Raw genomic sequence first — 18,093 nt, 5'->3', positions numbered from 1 at the left:
TCGACGCCTGAGCTCACGTTTGATTTCGGCAGTCTTCGTGTTCATCATCCGTCAAAGAATTCTTTTGTATACTTTGGAAAAAAAGTACAGATATTTGATGAACGATTGCTGTATTTTCCGCACCATAAGGCGCACCGGATTATAAGGCGCACTCTCAATCAATGACATATTTTCAAACGTTTTCCATATATAAGGCGCACCGGATTATAAGGCGCACCCTCAATTAATGACATATTTGAAAATTCTGAGTATATTCTGAGAATACCTCTAATTAATTTAATGAAAATGATTTTGTATGCAGACTAAATAGTATGTTCTTACTGTCTTTTGGCTTTGGTGATGTGGCATTTACAAGCTGACCCCGCGACAAAATATTAAAATGTTACTGCTGGAAAATCTCTAAATAAGTATTGCTTTAAGATATGTACAATTTCTGAATTTTTCCTTTTTTCCCCTGAGTTCTATGAACCAAAACAGATACAGCTCTCAGTGTGACGTACTGGAACTCCTCTGCAAAGCGTGTGACCCATTTGAAGATGGCTCCATACCAAGAAAATCTTTTTTCGCTGTCATATTTCAGTCAGAAAATGGGACTCGCTGAAATGATTTCTCCCAAATTTGCTCACATTGGCCTTTTTTATAAGCTTACTTTTTGCACACAACTTTTTTTTTTTAATTCTCTGACACCATGCATTGAATCTTTCTCACAGACGTCTATACTCAAGTCCATCTTTGCTGGGCCATTACTTTGTGCTTCATGTATGCAGCTTTAACCTTGGCCTTCCCACTACACACGAACGCACGCGGTTGCTGACACGCGCTACTTTGCATTCATAAGCGTTTCCTGCAGATATATGGTGGAGATCTGCTCAGTTATTAAATTTTCAGGCCTGTAAAATTGCCTCTTTGCTACATTAACTGGCACATTTCCCCCAACAAAATGCATTACAGTAACATTTGGAATCTGTTCAGCAATCATATCGTGGCTTTAGATTAGGTGGAGCTGTCAAAATTCATTGATTAATCTCAAACGAATCGATTATCAAAATAATCAGCTATTTTAATAATCGAGTACTTGCTCAGAAGCTTTGTTGAACTTAGTCATCAAAGTAGTGGAGGTTATGGACAAGCCACCGCTGATGAATTGAGCAAATTCAAACTTCCACCGAATGATGGCAAAGCGCTGACTAATAAGTGGAACAAATTACAGGGTCTGATGAATTCTATCTCGCAGTTTAATAATACAACGCGTCATGTGTGAAGCAGAGCGCAGAATGAAGCTGACGTCTCTCTGAAAAAAAAAAAATCAAGTCTATTTCACAGACAGCAGTGAGGTTAAGCCACAAAATAAGGCGGATTTAAGGAATTACCCACTTTAAACTTCCAGCTCTGTTCTGGAATCACATGCCCCGGTGTGATCCCTTTTTCCAGAAGATAATACCGCAAGACCTTGCCAATAAATCCATCTCCAACTGAGTATTGCTTTTTTAATATCCTCAGAGTTTTTCATTTTGGTCATAAGAGCAGGAGCTTGCCACCAGCTCCATCTGGGCGGCATCAGCTCATCTATCTTCATCTGGCTTTTTACATTGTTTGCTTTCTCCCGAGCCCGGCCGCCGCCTTCCTTCCGACTTATTATGCTTCCTGCGTGCTCGTATCCATCTCGGGCTGCCATTTTGGCAGCGCCTTTTCAAACAATTTGCCTCAACGGTTCAATCCATCGCTTCAGGTTTCTTCACATAATCTTGGATGCCCCCCGTTAACATCACGCATCTATGCTGCCTGTGTAGAAATATTGTCGCAAAGTTGCCCTCAGCACTGGAACTCTCTTTGTATGACCTTGCTTGACGTCCGTTTCCGTAGCAACAGTCAGTGTAAACGTTAAGAAATCGAAAATAACATAAAAATATGTTACTGTTTTAGATTTGAACACTAGCGCGTTAATGTTACAGTCTTCTCAGTAAAAAGAAAACTGAAAAATTTATACTGGCCCCTATTTTATATCTTTTCTTTTTGCCTCTCGTCTGGTGGTATTTTTGATTGAGATTTGTGTCTCATCCCACCCCTCGAGGCTTAAAAGCCTTCAATTTCTCAAGAGCTGACATTGTGCCTAATAATCTGATGCGCCTTATACAGTGCAAAAAACGCAATTTTTCATTTTTGGGGACGAGAAACGAAAGAACTTAATCGCCATGATTAAGTCGATTGAAAGGTTCTACTGACTCATCTGATTGTTTTGTTGACCTTCCCTTTAGCGCAGCTTTACACAGTAGATGCATAAGGCCATCCCAGCCACTACAAAAGCTTCTATTCTATGTGCCATATAATATGGTGCACTCTATATATGAAAACAGTTTTAAAATAGGCCAAATACTGCGGAAAATACGGTATACAGTTTTTGTCTCTGTGTTGTAGATAAACGGTTCATTTAAATACTCACTAAACAATACCGCCAAACAACGTAGGTCAAAAGGAGACGAGTAAAAGCCTAATTAACACCGCGCGGTTGCCTGTTTATCCCTGTGTGTCACGCACGGGGACAGTGGTGAAGCGGAGGTATTGTGCCATTATTGATTAGTGATGAGGAGATAAACAGGATATGTGCAGTGTGAGAGCTTTTGAGTACACCCAAATCCAGAGAAAACATCTGCCGCAGCGTAATTGACAGTAAATTAGGTAAAATTGTGAAAATGCTCTAAGATCATCAAGACGTGTCGATTCCAGGTCTGAGTGTGAGCGAGGACCCTCCTCTTCATAGAGTGACCGGCGCCCCATCAACAGAGCACCAGAGAGTTGCACCATGTCGCAGCAATAGCCTTCAGCCGCCATCCACCCCAGCACTGCCGCGCAGATACCTGCCCGCCCAACCAAGAAGCTCTCCTGGGGGTCAGTGGCATAGTACTGTACTTTTTTTTTTTTTTAATCCCAGTCCATTTTCCTGTTCCGGTGGAGAGAGCTACAAAATTGCAATTTTCTTTAGGCCAATCACATGGATAAAAATGTTCTACAGTGCCACTCTACACAAGCACAATATAATAGACCGTGAAAAGAAAACAGGAAAACTGCCTGGATCGTAGCAAGAAGGCAGCGGCTGCTTGTTGCAGATAATTCTTTATTGCAGATAATTCTTTATTAGAGGAAAAATCATTTGCAAATATCCTATCTTGAGTCACAGTCAATACTGAAGTCAAATGAAATAACAATATGCAAATCAAACTACTACACGCCAGCAACTATGGTCATGCTGTACCTCCCCGAATTAGTGTGTGATCAAATCCTGCGCACCAGTGCAAAAATGAGCGTAGGGCCCTGATATGACTACCTTGCGCAATACGGAAATATACTTGCATGAGCTCGTTGCAAGATGAGTAAATCCCCCCCCCCCCCTTATTTGGGGCCGCGGTCGTCAAGCACGTCAAACCCCCGCTGCTGAAAAAAATCCAAGCGGAAACACGGCTTGATTATTCAGATCATCAACGCTGTTGGAGTACAAACATCTAGCAACAAACCTACGCCGTGATTTGCAAACCAGAAACATCAATCTGAGGGTTTTAATGAAGATTTGTTACGTTACAATTCTAATTAGTTTCTCTCCTCTCCGCGTAGACAAAAGACTCCCCGCTAACCTCTTGATAACACTTCTTTATTAACTACAAAATCCTTCTCTATGGGCCCCCGCTCCCCCTTACTTTTCTTCATTCCACAGTGTCTAGGTAGCACATTTCACAGACGCTTCTAAATCAAGCTACGGTGTCTCAATACCCACGCATCACACCTACTCCAACACCAGATCTAATGTGACACACAAGCGAAGAATTGACAATGGAAAAGACAAGCCGAGTACCATTCGGAGTTCAGGATTGTTTGCGGTCTTGTCTGGAAAGTTTGTAAAGGTCATGGAGAGCAGATGGCGTGCTGGTTTATTCTTCTTAGTCATCGTGACTTTGCTTTGGCTCGATATTATAACTTTTAGCTAAAAAAAAAAAACATCCGATCAAAAACCTCTCCGTTCACTTTCTGCCTATCTGTGTTTTACTGCAGGTATGCTAAATTATATTCGTAAAATGAATTAAGCGGGAAAATCCACTCGTTTTCTCATGTGACGTCCATAAGCTGAGCCATGATTGGTCATTCTCAAACACATAAATCAGAATGCTGTGTTTAGATCATCACGGAATTCAAATGTATTGTCTAGAAAGTATTGAGTTGACATCCCCTTTAAATATTTGATTTCTGTAGTATTCTCGCGGACTCAAATTAAAGGGTTTTGTTGTACTTTGGGAATGAAAAAAATCATAAAATGTTGGTGGATTTTCTCATACACAGAATCCGAACAGATTTATGATTGTGCAACTTCTACACTGTCAATTTTTAAAAAATGTCCAGTTTTAAAATAAAAGGATGAAAAGTATTATCCTATTCTTCTATTGATAAAGAAACTAATCAGTACATAATAATACATGATTAAAATATGCTTTATGCAGCTCAACTGGAGATGTTACGTTTGACAAAAATAAGCTGTATAGATTAGGAAATTTAGAATACAAAAACATGTATTCATTTTTTTCATAACATATGGTTCAATAAAATATAGTGGACTAATTATGATCATCACGGCCCATTTTCAGTACAAGTGGAAAAAAATGGGTTGGGGCTTATGATGAATCTTATTATTTGCTGTTGCTGTCATCTTAATTGTGTTGCGTAGCATCATTCCCTGGTCGTAATAGTTCTGAGCGAAAGACTTGTTGTTCAACAGTTGGCAGGAAGGAGTTCCAGCGGAATTCCGAGTTAACCCGCTCCCTCCCATCCTCCCCAAAGAGGCTGGCGGTCGTTCCACCCAAACCTCAGTCACCAGGTCAGTTCTCCGTTTCAAAGCTTTTGAAACTAAACCTGCCTTGCACCAGAAATCACACCCTAGTGAAAGCATTAAACAATTTGATGGGGAAAACGTGCGCTCTAAAAAGATCACCCCAAGAAGCCAGTGGTTATTCTTGCTCCCGTACATGCTGTAGTTTGAACCGAATTGGACGCAAGCGCCCGGGCTGCATCGCTAAAGTTGCCTTTGTTTAGACTGCACTCCAAATTTGCTGACACATTCTTTTCTGCTCAATAGTAAGCATTTCTCTTTCTTATTGGGATTTAGAGATATTGACATAACCTTGAAGAAGATGCATGCGTAGCAGTCTGTTGGAAAAAATATATATATAATATGGCGTTGAAATGTAGCTGAAACCGGCGGAATGAGAAAGCTAAACTTGCCGGGCTAGCGGGAATCCTTCCCGTTGTTCTTGCCGTTATTGTTCATCCTCACGCAAACTAATTAAGTGTGCGGCAGTCCCTATTCTCTACCAGTCAAGTACCATTCAAATGTGTCATAGTGCGCCTTTTTTGTAGCTGCTTCAATTTACACACATTGTGGCAGTTTTGGACACCATTCTTTTGTCTAAACTGCTCCTTTTCTGAAAGGTCCTTAAGCTCGCAATCATTGGATGGATTCAAGTACCCCCCTGCCCCCACTTCTTTATCGGGAGCTTGTCGATGTATCACCCCCCACCTCCCGCAAACTGATTTTTCACTCATTATCTGGGACCCCCCAGCCCAGTCCTCGGTTGGCATGGCGACCGCTCCCCATGCATTAATTGTCAGAATGATAAGGTCGAGGCAGTCAAAGTGTGCGCCGGTGTTTCTGACTGCAAATATTACCCGAGCATTTTTATTTATTTGGACTGAGTAATATTGTTTTGTTTTGTTTTTTTATAAAAGGACAGAAATTTGGCTCAACAAAGAAAGACTAACAGCTTGCACTGCGGTATTGAATCGTAATGGGGTTTTAGAGAAAGTTGCTTCTGGATGGTCATGTTTATCATGAGATGAAATAGCACCCTGAGGCTTTTCTGAGCAAAAAATTCAGCTAACTCATTCATCAAGTGAACCCATTAGCGGTGAGTCAGGTCAAATTCGGTTTGGTTGGTACTAAACACACATGCATACATGCAGTAAATACATATACGTAATATACAGATACGCACACGATGAATGGACAGGTGGTAATCTGTAATATTTAATAAGTAGGAAAATCGTTCCCTATAGTCCAATCCGGCCAGCGACCGGCAGGAGGACCAACCCGGGGGTCTGCCCCCCCTGCTTCCCCTCGTCGCATTCCTCCCTCGAAGCTGCAGCAAGAGGAGGAGGATGCTCAGCATATAGAGGAAGAAAGGAAAGCAAAGGAGAGGGAGAAGGAGGAGCGACGCCAGGAGGTGAGCTCAGAATCCACTTCCAGTGAGTCAAAAGCATTGACGCTATTGTGGGTTGTTTTTTTTTTGCGGCGTCATATTAGCTGGAGAGGCTGCGTGGACGCTGCGAGCAGCAAGAGAAGCAACTGAAGGCCCTTAAAGAAGAACTGAGGAAGACCTCTTTGGGTTTAGAGGCCTTCATCGTCACCACTCAGCATTACTGCCTCAAGGTGACAGTGCTAATTTAATATAATACGTCATTACACTCTCCCACAAAGTGTTGTGCCAAAAGTCATTAGTTAAATGACATATTTCGCCATGCTAATTCTAATTGTCTTTTTCCCGATCATCCTATCTTTGGAGTTTAATGAAATGTAGGCTGCTCACGCACTCAAGACCACATGCAGTATTTAACACGATGAGGTGAGAGTCACAGCGTGCTCCCCGAGCGCGATGATTATGAGCCGGAGTGTTAGCGACTGCGGGGGAGGTTCTGGGCGAGTTCACTATGTCACAGAGCTTCTCTCGAGTACTCTGGAATGATTTAACCCGTGAGGTGACCAGACGTCTTTATGGCTGCTGTCTGAGTGCAGCGATCACAAGCCCCTCGGTGCGGATAAATATTAAGAGTTGTTCAAGTGTGGCCTCAGAAGAAGAGACACTGCCGCCACCTGCTGTTCATAACACGCAGCACATCAGTGGCATTCATTCATGAGAATTAATTAGGGTGTAACGATGAATTGAAAAACGATTAAAGGTATCAATTAATATTATAAAGTTACAGTTTCTTTGTCATTACACCTGCAATCAAACCTCAGCTAACAGGCTCGAACCAGCCAATAAATATTCAAAGACAATGATCAATCAACAGAGAGAAACAAGACGAAAAGACATGCCGGTACTCTCTTAGAAGCGCCCAGAGAGCTTGGATTAGAAAAGAAATACACGAGGGATGAGGGAGGGAGAAACAAACAAGACTCAGCGTATGTCCCTATCAGGGTACATATTATAAGCCTGGAAAAAACTTGCACATGCCACATTGACATCACCTCAAATCGCGAGATATACATGCGGAAGACATGAAATTATCAAGTATTGCCGCACCTCGAAATGATACGATTCGAATGGTCGTATTTTGCTCAACCGCATAGAGCTCAACTGACAACCTATTTGTTTTTCCCCAACAGACTAAAACCACAGAAGAGAATGAATCATACTTGTTCCAGGAAATACAAACCATCAAAGAGCAACTGGGTGAGTACATTTCTCCTAACCTCCTAACCTCACATGCTTCTTCTCAATACCTCTGTTTTTGCTTGTTTTAGAATAATGACATGACATGACATGACATGACATGACATGACATGACATGACATAGATGGATGGATGGATGGATGGATGGATGGATGGATAGATACTTATAGTGTGTTGAAATTCCTTTAATTTAGAGGATACACAATGAGGATTATTTTTAAATGGCATTACAATTATGAGAGGGCCCTTGGACCTTTTTTTTTTCTCTTTTAAGGTGTCTCTGGGACTAAGAAGTTTGAGACCCAACGATTTACAAACTACACTGCTAATTCCAAACATTTTTTTTCTTGATTGAACATGAAACTCCTTCCTGCTCAGTGTCCAATTCCGCAAACTGGGAGAGGCTCAAACTGGAAAAGTCGGAAGTGGAATCAGCATTTGAACGAGAGCTGCAGGATCTGCAGGCGCAGCAGGAAGCGGAACTGGCCGCCGTGGAGGAGAGCCTACGAAAATGTCACTCGGCCGAGACGGAAAACCTGAAGGCGGAGCATCAGTCGGAAATGGAGGAGCTTAGAACCCAGCAGCAGGAGCAGGTGACAAGCGGGCATCATCGGATATGATTTGTCCGCTTTTGATGTAGAACAGCTACGATTATTACGTGATGGATAGTTTTATGCTGAACCTAAAATGAACCAAAGGATCGTGACTAACTTGTAATGCTCATAAGTGTTTTTTTGTTTATTGCTGAAATTTGCGATAAGTCGTTGGATGTCCTCATTTTGTGTTTTTGTTGCGTGTCAGGTGGAGGAGATGACAGCACAGCACCAGGCGGCCATTCAAGAGCTCAGAGAGATGCATCATATCACCATGGCAACACTGCATGAGGAGCATGCCCGAACCATGAGAGGTATTATTGGTGACGTGAAAACAACAACCTGGGCTTCGACAAGTAACTCAACTTCATTGTGCGTAGACTTAAGAAAAGCTCACGAGCAACAGAAGCTGCTTCTCGAAGAGGATTTTGAGAAACTGAGGCTTTCTCTTCAAGTATGGTCCAACACGTCACGCTTTTGAAGCCAAAAAAATTACCGTCAAAAAAAAAAACCAACACATTTTTCTCTTGGTCATCTAGGATCAAGTGGACACGCTCACATTTCAGAACGAGAGCCTGCGGGACAAAGCCAAACGCTTTGAGGAGGCCTTGAGGAAGAGCACCGACGAACAGATAGTTGTGAGTTTTTACGAAGGTTTTCCTGGTCAGATCATAGTACAAGAATAAAATAGTTTTTCCAAATGTATATACAGTACATCACCAGCAAGCAACTATTAAAAACACCGATGACATCTCAACACTCAATCAGCCAATTTCTGACAAAGTTGACCAAAAAGGACCAGAAATCAAAAGGCGACTTCCAAATGATCCAAGATCGTCATTTCAAAACTGTCCCCTTAATAGGTAGTGCTTGATTTGACTTACTTAATACTTTTCACTCAAAGGCTCTGCATGTTTCCACTCAACAGGATGCCTTAGCTCCATACCAGCATATTGAGAAGGATCTAAAGAGCTTGAAGGAGGTTGTGGAAATGAAGAACCAGCAAATACACCAGCAAGAGCAGAAGATCTCTGACTTGGAAAAAGTGGTAGGCTCAAATAGGCCACTTTCACCATCGCCATAGCCCGGTGGTTCTCAAACGGGGCTACTCTTGGGGTACTGCAGGCACCGCCGTGGCAAGTGAGATTTTAACAGTAGCAAATCATATTTATTGGATTCCGATGCACCTTTTCAAAGTAGGAGCAAATTATTTGGAACATGAGGCAGCTCGGTGCTAAAGCTCTCTTTCGCAAAACGTTGTGTGCTTTTATTTGGTTGGGATCTATACACCTGCATATTGTCATGCGTGCCAGATGATGTCACGCCATTCTACCTTCTGGAGTTGCTGAGGAAAATATGCCGAAAGGTAGTTCCAAAGTTGAATAAATCAGAAACGGATGGCACAGCTGTCTTTTTTTCCCTCATTCCAAAATGCTCTGCGCTCTCCGCGGGGAACTTAGCCGAAAATAAATGTCATTATCGTAAAAAAGGTTGCGAACCGCTGGGATATACTGCCCATGCATGCGCTATGAATGTGGAACGAATGAACGAAATTGCACCGGTTATGTTTTTACTCTTGAGCAGGCCCAAAAGAATGTGTTTCTCGAGGAGAAGGTCCAGATTCTGCAGCAACAAAATGAAGATCTGAAAGCCCGAATTGAAAGAAACCTCACTTTATCCAGGTAAAAACGTATTATTGTTTACTCGCCATCCGTATGAGAAGCTTGAGCTTATCTACGACACCAAACACTTCCCCTTAAATATTCAACATTTTCAGCATTACAAATTATATAAAAAAATGTAAAAAAAAGATGTCTCCTCTTTTTCTGCTCAACTGTTGAGCTCCTAACGAGGCGGTGCTCCCGCAGGCAACTGTCAGAGGAGAACGCCAACCTCCAGGAATCGGTGGAGAAGGAAAGCACGGAGAAAAAGCGACTGAGTCGAAACAACGAGGAGCTGCTGTGGCGTCTTCAGACCAGCCCTCTGATGTCCCCCTCGTCCTCCCCGCTCCATCGCTCCTTCTCCACCTCCCCCATCCCGTCGTCCCCGTTGTTCTCGCCCTCGCCCGCTCCGCCGCTGGGATGCCGCTCCCCCAGCCACTGCCAAGGCTGCCCGCAGCAGCCGCCGTCCACCTCCCCCTTCCACACCGTCAATCAAAATTACTCCCCGGGCCCGGCCACACCTACCCACAGGGCGGCAGCCAATCAGAATCACTCACCTGGCCCATGCACGCCCACTCATAGGGCAACAGCCAATCGCAATGCGGTAGCTTGTCTGACTTTACAAAGATAAGCCTTTGTGTTTCTTGACAATTTCTTGGAATGATTTCCTCCGATCAGCCTCTCCTTGCCCATTACAAACGTGAAATGCGTACATAGTTGCTGTATATATCATTTCCATTAGTGACACCCACAGTGTCGGCATCAGGCCCCCCCGGAGAGGAAGAAGCGCACAAGAACAAATTCCTCCTGTGTTCGGAACACAAATATTTATACATACACTCCCGTTGGGATGTGTTTATCAGTTATATTTTACAAAGTTAAGTCCCCAACAAAGCGCCTTACTTCTGCCATTTCACCAGCAAAAGCCACTCTTTTTTTTTTTTTTTTTTTTAACTGACAGTCAGATTTAATTGGTTTTTGGAAATTTCTCTGCCTCGCTAAGCTGTAATTTGCTTACGATAGAACCTCCAATCTTGAACAAAATCCATTTCTGCACGCTAGGCCGATTAGCGGTTCCGAGCAATTCTTCCCCAAAGAAATCATTTTCAGTTCAAAAGTCTAAACATGAACACTAAGTGAAAATGTTCATTAAAAAAAAAAGCACCTCCGTTTGCTATTAACAATAATCAGCCGGCTTCGTGCTAATACAATGTATATTATTGTTAGGCTAACAAAACAAGCACTGATTTTGCAGTAGTTTTTTTGAACAATGGATATTTGAACACAAATGGTGTGACAACACACTTAGAGAAACAATATAACAACACTTTCAGGCATATTTTTAACCTCTGTAGAAACACAACTAAAATGACTATAATCATATTTCCTGGTGTGAGGACAATGCCAAAATGTCCCACTTGATAACATTTCTATTCATTTTAATGGAGTTTTGCAAAAAAATCATAAATTAGAGAAACACATGGCTTGTGATGCCAACTGAGAAGATCAAATCTAAAATTGTTCTTTCATAATTCTATGCAACTTTGCTGGCATATTTTCTGAAACATATTTGGGCCAATTCTGATTTCTTTGACCTCAGGGGCATTTGTTATATTTTCCACTGTATTTAAATGATGAGACCTTTGAATGCCATTATTCCCACTGATAAAACGAACAGTGAAGTCTACTTTGGATTTCTGGGAGCTTTGAATTGAGTTCTGGAGAGTTTAGTAGGATTTTGGATGAAAATAACGAGCATTTAATTTTAAATTTCAACATTTGTGCTTACATCAAAATTGTCCTACATGTTTCAGTGGGACTAGAATGTTTTTGTGCACGCAATAAGAAAAAAAGTATTTTTTCTTAGTTTCCTTTTAAACCCAAGTTCAAATTTAAAAAAATCTGTTGGCATTTGCCTCAAAGGAGGGGTGCAACAACACTAAACAGCCGCACTGACGGCGCAGTCCGTTGACAACGTTAACGGCAAAATTTCCACACCAGAGCTGAAACAGAGACAACCATAAGGCTCTGATATTCCCTCTGAAAAGGGAATTGCTGGGCCCACTATGTCCCCATTCATTGTAAAAGAGGCTCCAAAAATATTTGTTCCACTTATTTTGCTTCTTAAGCCTGCATGCGTTGTGAATGTCTTCCAGTCTTATTATCGCTGTGATTATTTAGCTAATTTCATGTTGGAAATGAACGATACAGGGGCAGATTTTAAAAATAAAATGAAACGTCAATAAGCTATAAACAGCCGAACCTCCGAATTCAAACTGATTCACGACAATTTAACAATGTGAACCGTTTTGAATTTAGGGGTTCCACCGGCTGAACTTGAAACTTCAGTTGACCTATTTGTGAAGATTATTTTCAACTCTTACAAGAATCCTCGGTAGGGAAAGAAAAGACTTCTGGTGTATATTTACTGGTATATGTTCTAAACTTTTTCAAGTAACAGGATTCTCAAGTGTTTGAATATGTATAATTCAGGGAACGTCTCCTTAAAATGTTACAATAACATTTTCAAAGGTTTTGTTGTAATAGATAGTCTCATTTTTTCTTATTCTTAAAAAAAAATGCAATAGAGACCAAACAGGATTGTAATACTCACTTCGGCCTCAGGGTGCTCATTGGGGCTGCTTCGACCAAGCCAACATCCTGATTTTCAGTCCGTTTCCGGGAATGGTGTCCTGTTAAGAGCGTAACAGGTTTTTACTTTTTGCATGACAAACAAACTGCTGTAAATAAACAATGTCAGAGAAAAGGATGAGGCAAAAGAGTTAAATAGAGGCAAAGGTGATGTGTTCTTTCTAAGCAGGGTTGGCGAACCTACATCAATATATATTGAAACATTTCAGATCACAAGCTAAATTAAATGCCCAAAAATAGGTCCAAAAACAATGAACACTTTTTTAGTTGTGAATGATTTGGTCCCCTAAAAGGGGGGGAAAAAAATCTACACCCCACTGTTGGAGCATTTAGCAACATGGTGTTTTTCTTAATGTTGCACTTTTTTTTTCTTCGCAGAAACAAACTGTAAAGTTGATGTGAATTAGCCATACCAGCACTTTTGATGGCCACGAAAAGCAAACTGTGTCACGATGAGGAAATACAAGGTTTTTTTCTACAGTTGGTGGACAGGGTTAAACGCTCCTCAACAAAAGAATGTCAAGTAAAACAAAGCATTTGATGGATTCTTTTGGATGATTTTGAGAATTGTACAAAAACTGCCAGTCACTCAGCCACTGTGTTTTCAAATACTTCGAATTGTACTTCAGGGTCACTTCAGGTGTAATATAAAACAGTTTACAACACAATAAATAACAGTTACATATAATTTGAACAACAATAATGACCCTGCCAGTGTGTCCTGTGGACATCTCACTCTGAATGTGAAAAAAAAAAAAAAAGATGTAATGACTGTATTTTCTATCAATTGCGTAATTTGATGAAAAGCGGACTTCTTAACTAAACACTACTGCATTTGTAGCAGCCATTTAATATGTCAATATGTAGCACTTAGTCCCCGAATAAGACAACTCGTATGTCTTTTACACAAGTGTTGCATTTGTAAATGGTGTTGTGACAAATTTACAAATATTTTTTTTTCTTTTTTTAATTTAGTCTCCGAGGAGGTAAATGACACAACTTGGTCCCGAGGGAATGAATGTGTTTGTTCTGGCACTGATTGTATGTCTGAATGTAAATATATTTACCACACGAATTGTGTCTTAGTGCACCAAGAAAGTAATAGAAGCATGTTTTTGTCAAGTCTTTGCAATTTATCTTCTTGGAACTTCAAGCATTTGTGATGGTCGACATGTAGTTCAAAGGTGTGGCAGGGCAACTTTGAAGGATGATGAATGTCATTTGAAGACAAATGTATCCGTTTTGGAACTGCTCCTGCATCTTCACGTGTGTTAGACTTTAGAATAGATCTTCATCACTAGAATTAAAGTCTACTTGAACATCCTGACTGTCCGCGTGAAGGCTTTTTTTTTTTTTCAAAATGGTGGGGTTTTTGTTTGTTTGTTTTGCTTTTTTAATTAGTGCAAATTCTCACCTGTGGAAGTGATGAGCGCGTTTCTCTCGGTATTTTCTACGTCAGCTGACTTGTTTTGCTCGTTCTCATCTCACTTGAAACGTTTTTCGAAAACATCAATACATAAATCCCTATTTTCGATTAATTTCGTTAGTTGCGGTGTTTTCGCGTTGGTATAAGAGCGCGTGACATGCAGTAGTACCTCCAAGTATCACGTGATTCTTATACGTAGAGCTCATTGGTTCTGTGATATTTTCTGTTGGTGCATTCACGGATACTCGGGTTTTAAGAGATAGTAATTTGTTGTTGCGATATTTTAAAAAATATTATATTATATTATATTATATTATATTATATTATATTATATTATATTATATTATATTATATTATATTATATTATCAATTGAATACTGTAGCTATATGTTTCACAAAGAAAGTTTAAGTTTTAATATTCATGTTATGCATGATGATAATGAATAATATTGATCATATAAACATATTTTGCATTTTTTGAAACGAGGTAGGAAATACATTTGAACATGCAGCACTTTATTTTTTACAAGTCTGCAACATCTTACATTACCGAGAATTGATGCGGTGGTTCTTCAACTTTCACAGGAATTCACAATTGTCCCATCACTTGTAAGACAGTTTGAGAAGGTACGCTTTTTGCACATCTTGTGCATGTAACTGGAAATCATCTTTAAATGATTGCAATAGCACTCACCTAGATCACTGTGATACTGTCTTTATGTGACATAAATAACATTGTGAAATGATGGCATTTCGTAGCAGTTGCAGGAAATTTATTTAGACCCGAACACTGAGTTTACAAAGCTAACATAGTACGTTTTAAATTTGATACATCAGAGCATGCAACGGTTTCATTAAAATTTGAAACTTTCCATACTCTCTATGCAAAAACTGACTACAGTGAAACTAAATCCTGTTATGTGTCCATTCAACAACGGCGTAATATCATCTGAAGTGTAAAATCGGCAATCGTGCCTACGACTGTCATCACTTGCGCATGAAGTGCGAAAGAACATCCATGGGCAGAGGGAAGATGATGGTGGAGTTCTTCTCTCCGGCGATGGTGTTGAGGGTCTGCAGGTAACGGAGCTGCAGAGCTGACGGAGACTCGGCGATGACCAGCGACGCCTCCTTCAAGGCACGCGATGCATTCATCTCACCTTCTGCAGCTATCACCTAGATAAGTGGAATTGTAAGGCGAGCAGAAATGATGGGAAGCATGTATACACTCTTAAAGGGACAGTACACTGTTCTATTCTATTCTATTCTATTCTATTCTATTCTATTCTATTCTATTCTATTCTACACTGTTGCTGTATAGCAACAATTTTGTTGTTTTGTTTTTGTTTTTTGTTTTTCATTACCTTGGCCCTGGCCTCTCGTGCAGCCTCTGCCTCAGCAGCCATGGCTCTTTGCAGTTGAAGGGGCAGCTTCACATCTTTAATCTCAACACGTTCCACTTTGATGCCCCAGTTGTCTGTGGCTTCATCCAAGCTTGACTGTAAAGATATTGTGAGAAAACAGTTGGATTTTCTTGTGGCAAGGGATATACAGTACAGTTTTCTTGCTGCTTTTACTTGCTTGTGAATCTCTTTATCCATACCTGCATGCTGTGAGCGATGCCTTCACGGTCAGACAGAACCTCGGCCAGGTTCTTGGTGCCCAAGACATTTCTGAGTGTGGTCTGGGCGAGCAGACGGGTGGCAAAGTCAGCGTTGGACACATTAGCTACAGAAGCGATGGGGTCATTGACCCGGAAATACACCACGCCGTCCACGCTGACTGTCACCGAGTCCTTAGTCAGAATCTGAAGGGAGAAAACAAACAACAGCAGTTTGAGTCAGAAAGAATTGTTAAACTACGTTCAATTTGAATAATAAATACATTCATCAAAAAAGAAAGATATGCATATATTCACAAGAGTATGACTGGGTCTTAAGATGATGCATTGATGTCATAAAAATGAAGATAATTGTTAAACACTGTTAAGGGTTAAACATTGTTTCAGGGTTTGTGCCATTGTTACCTCTTGCGGAGGGATGTCGAATGAAACAGTTCGCAGATCAACTTTAACAAATGAATCAGTGCAGGGCAAAATGAAGAAGATTCCTGTGAATTAACAATGAACAAACATAAATATATGTACTGTATTACTGGTTTAAATCAAGTAAATAAGGTAAGAAACCTTAGAAAAACACTGTTGGTCCATACCTGGACCTTTTGCCTTTCTGTCTGTGATGCGGCCCAATCTGAAGATAACTGCACGCTCATACTCCTGAACTATCTGCAAAATGAATCACGCATGAGCTTACAGCGGAAATGAAAGTTCTAGGCCGACAAACCACTTGATTTCCCCCCCCCCCCACACACCTTCAAACAAAACCAAATGGTGATGGGGAACAAAAGAATGGTGAAGATGCCAACCAAAACGACAATAAACCATCCACAGCATCCCAAAGAGCCAGTCTTCTCAGCTGCAATAAGAAAAAAAAAGTATTATTTAGCCCTCTAACTCAGCGGGGTAACAGTAGGACAATAGCGGGATTGTATAATACTTTATTAGTTTGTGGTCATCTCATATTTCCATTGAAATGCGTTGTGCTTCAACTCCTCCTTCATTTACAGAGGACCTACCTCCACACAAAGAATACAAACAGTGAAATGTTGACTCTCACTTTATCATCCCTGCTTTGATAAAAAAAAAAAAAAAAAGGCCCGGAACGTGGTTTTCATTATGCGTCATAGTTTCCAGTGCATGTCTGTTTACATCACTGCTGTATAATCGTTATTCAAGAATATCATTTGCACACATTTGTAAAAATCCACATAAGGAATGCCAGTTGTTGGCATGGATAAATAATTATTACAGAAATGTTGCTGTCACGCCCCTTTTGCTGACAATCAACATTGTTCTCTTTTTCACGGACCGCATCTTATTCAATTTCCTCTTAGCCGAACAAAAGCAAATTTTACATTGCTTTAAAAGAATGACTCACATATCACACAGTCTCATTGTGACACTTGGTCACATGATTATTTCAAGATCACAAGAACTAACGGTCACGTTTGGAGCGCTGTCATTTCATGTATTTTTATACAGGTTATGTGTCAGATTATTATTATTATTGTACTGTAATCATAATTATCATCACCATTATTTTTATGGCACTCAATAAAGCTGTGTAGCAAATAACCATGGTGACTGGAGAACGTGACTTTGTATCAAATCGCACAATAAAAGTTGCAATTACTATCATTATCTACAACAGTGTTTCTCTAATGGGAGTACAAGTATCCCTGAGGTTATGTGAAGATAGAGAGTACATGAGATTTTAACAGCGTAATCGTTATCAGCAAATCTAGTTGTATGCATTTTTCTTTTCATTATAAGAGCAAATTAATTGGAAGAGGGAGTAATTTATTGCTATATTGTGTAAGAGGCACTTCTTTGAAAAACGTTGTGTTTATTTTGTTAGGTTTGAAGTAAGATGAGTAAAACACACATAGAGATAACAGCACAAATGTAGTTCCAAAGTAAAATAAATCAGACATGGATGGCACAGATTTTTTATTGTTAATGTATTTTTTTTTTTTTTTAAAGGCACTTTTCACCCCCTGAAAGATATTTCACAGGGGGTACATTCTTGAAAAAGTGTTGAGAAGCACTGCTTTTAAGTGTTTCTTGTTCACCTATGGAATGAGAACACTCTGTGCTCAATGTCCATGAAGGTACTACCTAGATTCACAAACAACCACGGCTACGTGCTTCGGGGACGCCTTATATCAGTATGTCTCCATGACGATGGAGTATACAATAGGCTGCTTCACACCTGCACAGGTGAGTATCGTAAATGCTCTTTGTACATTTGGCTCATTCCACCCAACAGTTTCAGCCAAGAAAACGTTTGCTCAGCTACAGCAGCAAACCATCTACGAGTTTGTAACGTTTTGGTCAAGGAGCGACAAAAGGAAAAAAATTGTTAAGCTTACATATCAAGTCCTCTTTGCTCAGCCCCGTCCTTTTCTGGCTTTCCATTCGGTCTTCCATTTCCATAAACTGTGAGAGCGAAAAGTGAAGTGAGAGTCACAAGAGAGTAGGAAGCAGCGTTACTAATCAGCCCCAAGTCATCCGGGGCCTTTTAAAGCTGCAGTGTTATGTGGTACAGCGCAAGGAAGGTGTGGCTCTGTGTCATCAACAGGCACTCATGACAGGTTAATCGCTTTTCCTCCATGTTTGCACAAACTGTGACCGCAACCAGGATGGGAACAAA

The 18,093-nt window shown here is 40.6% G+C and overlaps 2 protein-coding genes across 3 annotated transcripts in view; one reads left to right on the top strand and one right to left on the bottom strand.

Moving 5' to 3' along the window:
• mtus2a (microtubule associated tumor suppressor candidate 2a) overlaps positions 1-13,723 on the top strand; it is a 29,906-nt gene extending 16,183 nt beyond the window's left edge. The window contains exons 5-16 of one of the 2 annotated variants that reach the window (XM_088440569.1): positions 2,725-2,886; positions 4,760-4,858; positions 6,094-6,260; positions 6,341-6,466; positions 7,424-7,490; positions 7,869-8,083; positions 8,292-8,397; positions 8,464-8,537; positions 8,623-8,721; positions 9,012-9,131; positions 9,668-9,765; positions 9,952-13,723. In XM_088440569.1, coding sequence (XP_088296695.1) covers positions 2,725-2,886; positions 4,760-4,858; positions 6,094-6,260; positions 6,341-6,466; positions 7,424-7,490; positions 7,869-8,083; positions 8,292-8,397; positions 8,464-8,537; positions 8,623-8,721; positions 9,012-9,131; positions 9,668-9,765; positions 9,952-10,375 — 1,757 coding nt within the window. In that variant the 3' untranslated portion in view covers positions 10,376-13,723. Of the gene's footprint in view, positions 1-2,724; positions 2,887-4,759; positions 4,859-6,093; positions 6,261-6,340; positions 6,467-7,423; positions 7,491-7,868; positions 8,084-8,291; positions 8,398-8,463; positions 8,538-8,622; positions 8,722-9,011; positions 9,132-9,664; positions 9,766-9,951 lie in introns of both variants that reach the window. The other variant, XM_088440568.1, reaches the window with a different exon arrangement.
• Positions 13,724-14,317: 594 nt separating this feature from the next.
• Positions 14,318-17,960, bottom strand: stoml3b (stomatin (EPB72)-like 3b). The gene is made up of 7 exons (XM_088440944.1): positions 17,813-17,960; positions 16,193-16,296; positions 16,034-16,106; positions 15,849-15,931; positions 15,426-15,629; positions 15,187-15,321; positions 14,318-14,998 (listed from the first exon to the last, which is right to left on the bottom strand). Exons 1-7 carry the CDS (start codon positions 17,874-17,876, stop codon positions 14,810-14,812), a joined length of 852 nt encoding a protein of 283 aa, XP_088297070.1. The 5' UTR covers positions 17,877-17,960; the 3' UTR covers positions 14,318-14,809.
• Positions 17,961-18,093: the final 133 nt, after the last annotated feature.

The sequence above is a fragment of the Hippichthys cyanospilos genome, chromosome 18 (genome assembly GCF_059441005.1).
Source record: "Hippichthys cyanospilos isolate Australia breed blue-spotted pipefish chromosome 18, RoL_Hcya_1.0, whole genome shotgun sequence".
Classification (NCBI taxonomy): domain Eukaryota; kingdom Metazoa; phylum Chordata; class Actinopteri; order Syngnathiformes; family Syngnathidae; genus Hippichthys; species Hippichthys cyanospilos.
Note: the sequence above shows the minus strand (reverse complement) of the source record. Positions and strands in the feature narration are given on the sequence as shown.

What these genes read in the sequence shown, in the direction of transcription:
- stoml3b (XM_088440944.1), bottom strand. Translation starts at nt 17,876, where the DNA reads ATGGAAATGGAAGACCGAATGGAAAGCCAGAAAAGGACGGGGCTGAGC. An exon ending in CAGAAAGGCAAAAGGTCCAG is followed by an intron (nt 15,932 to 16,033) that starts GTATGGACCAAC and finishes GTTAATTCACAG; the next exon opens with GAATCTTCTTCATTTTGCCC. An exon ending in TCGACATCCCTCCGCAAGAG is followed by an intron (nt 15,630 to 15,848) that starts GTAACAATGGCA and finishes TTCTCCCTTCAG; the next exon opens with ATTCTGACTAAGGACTCGGT.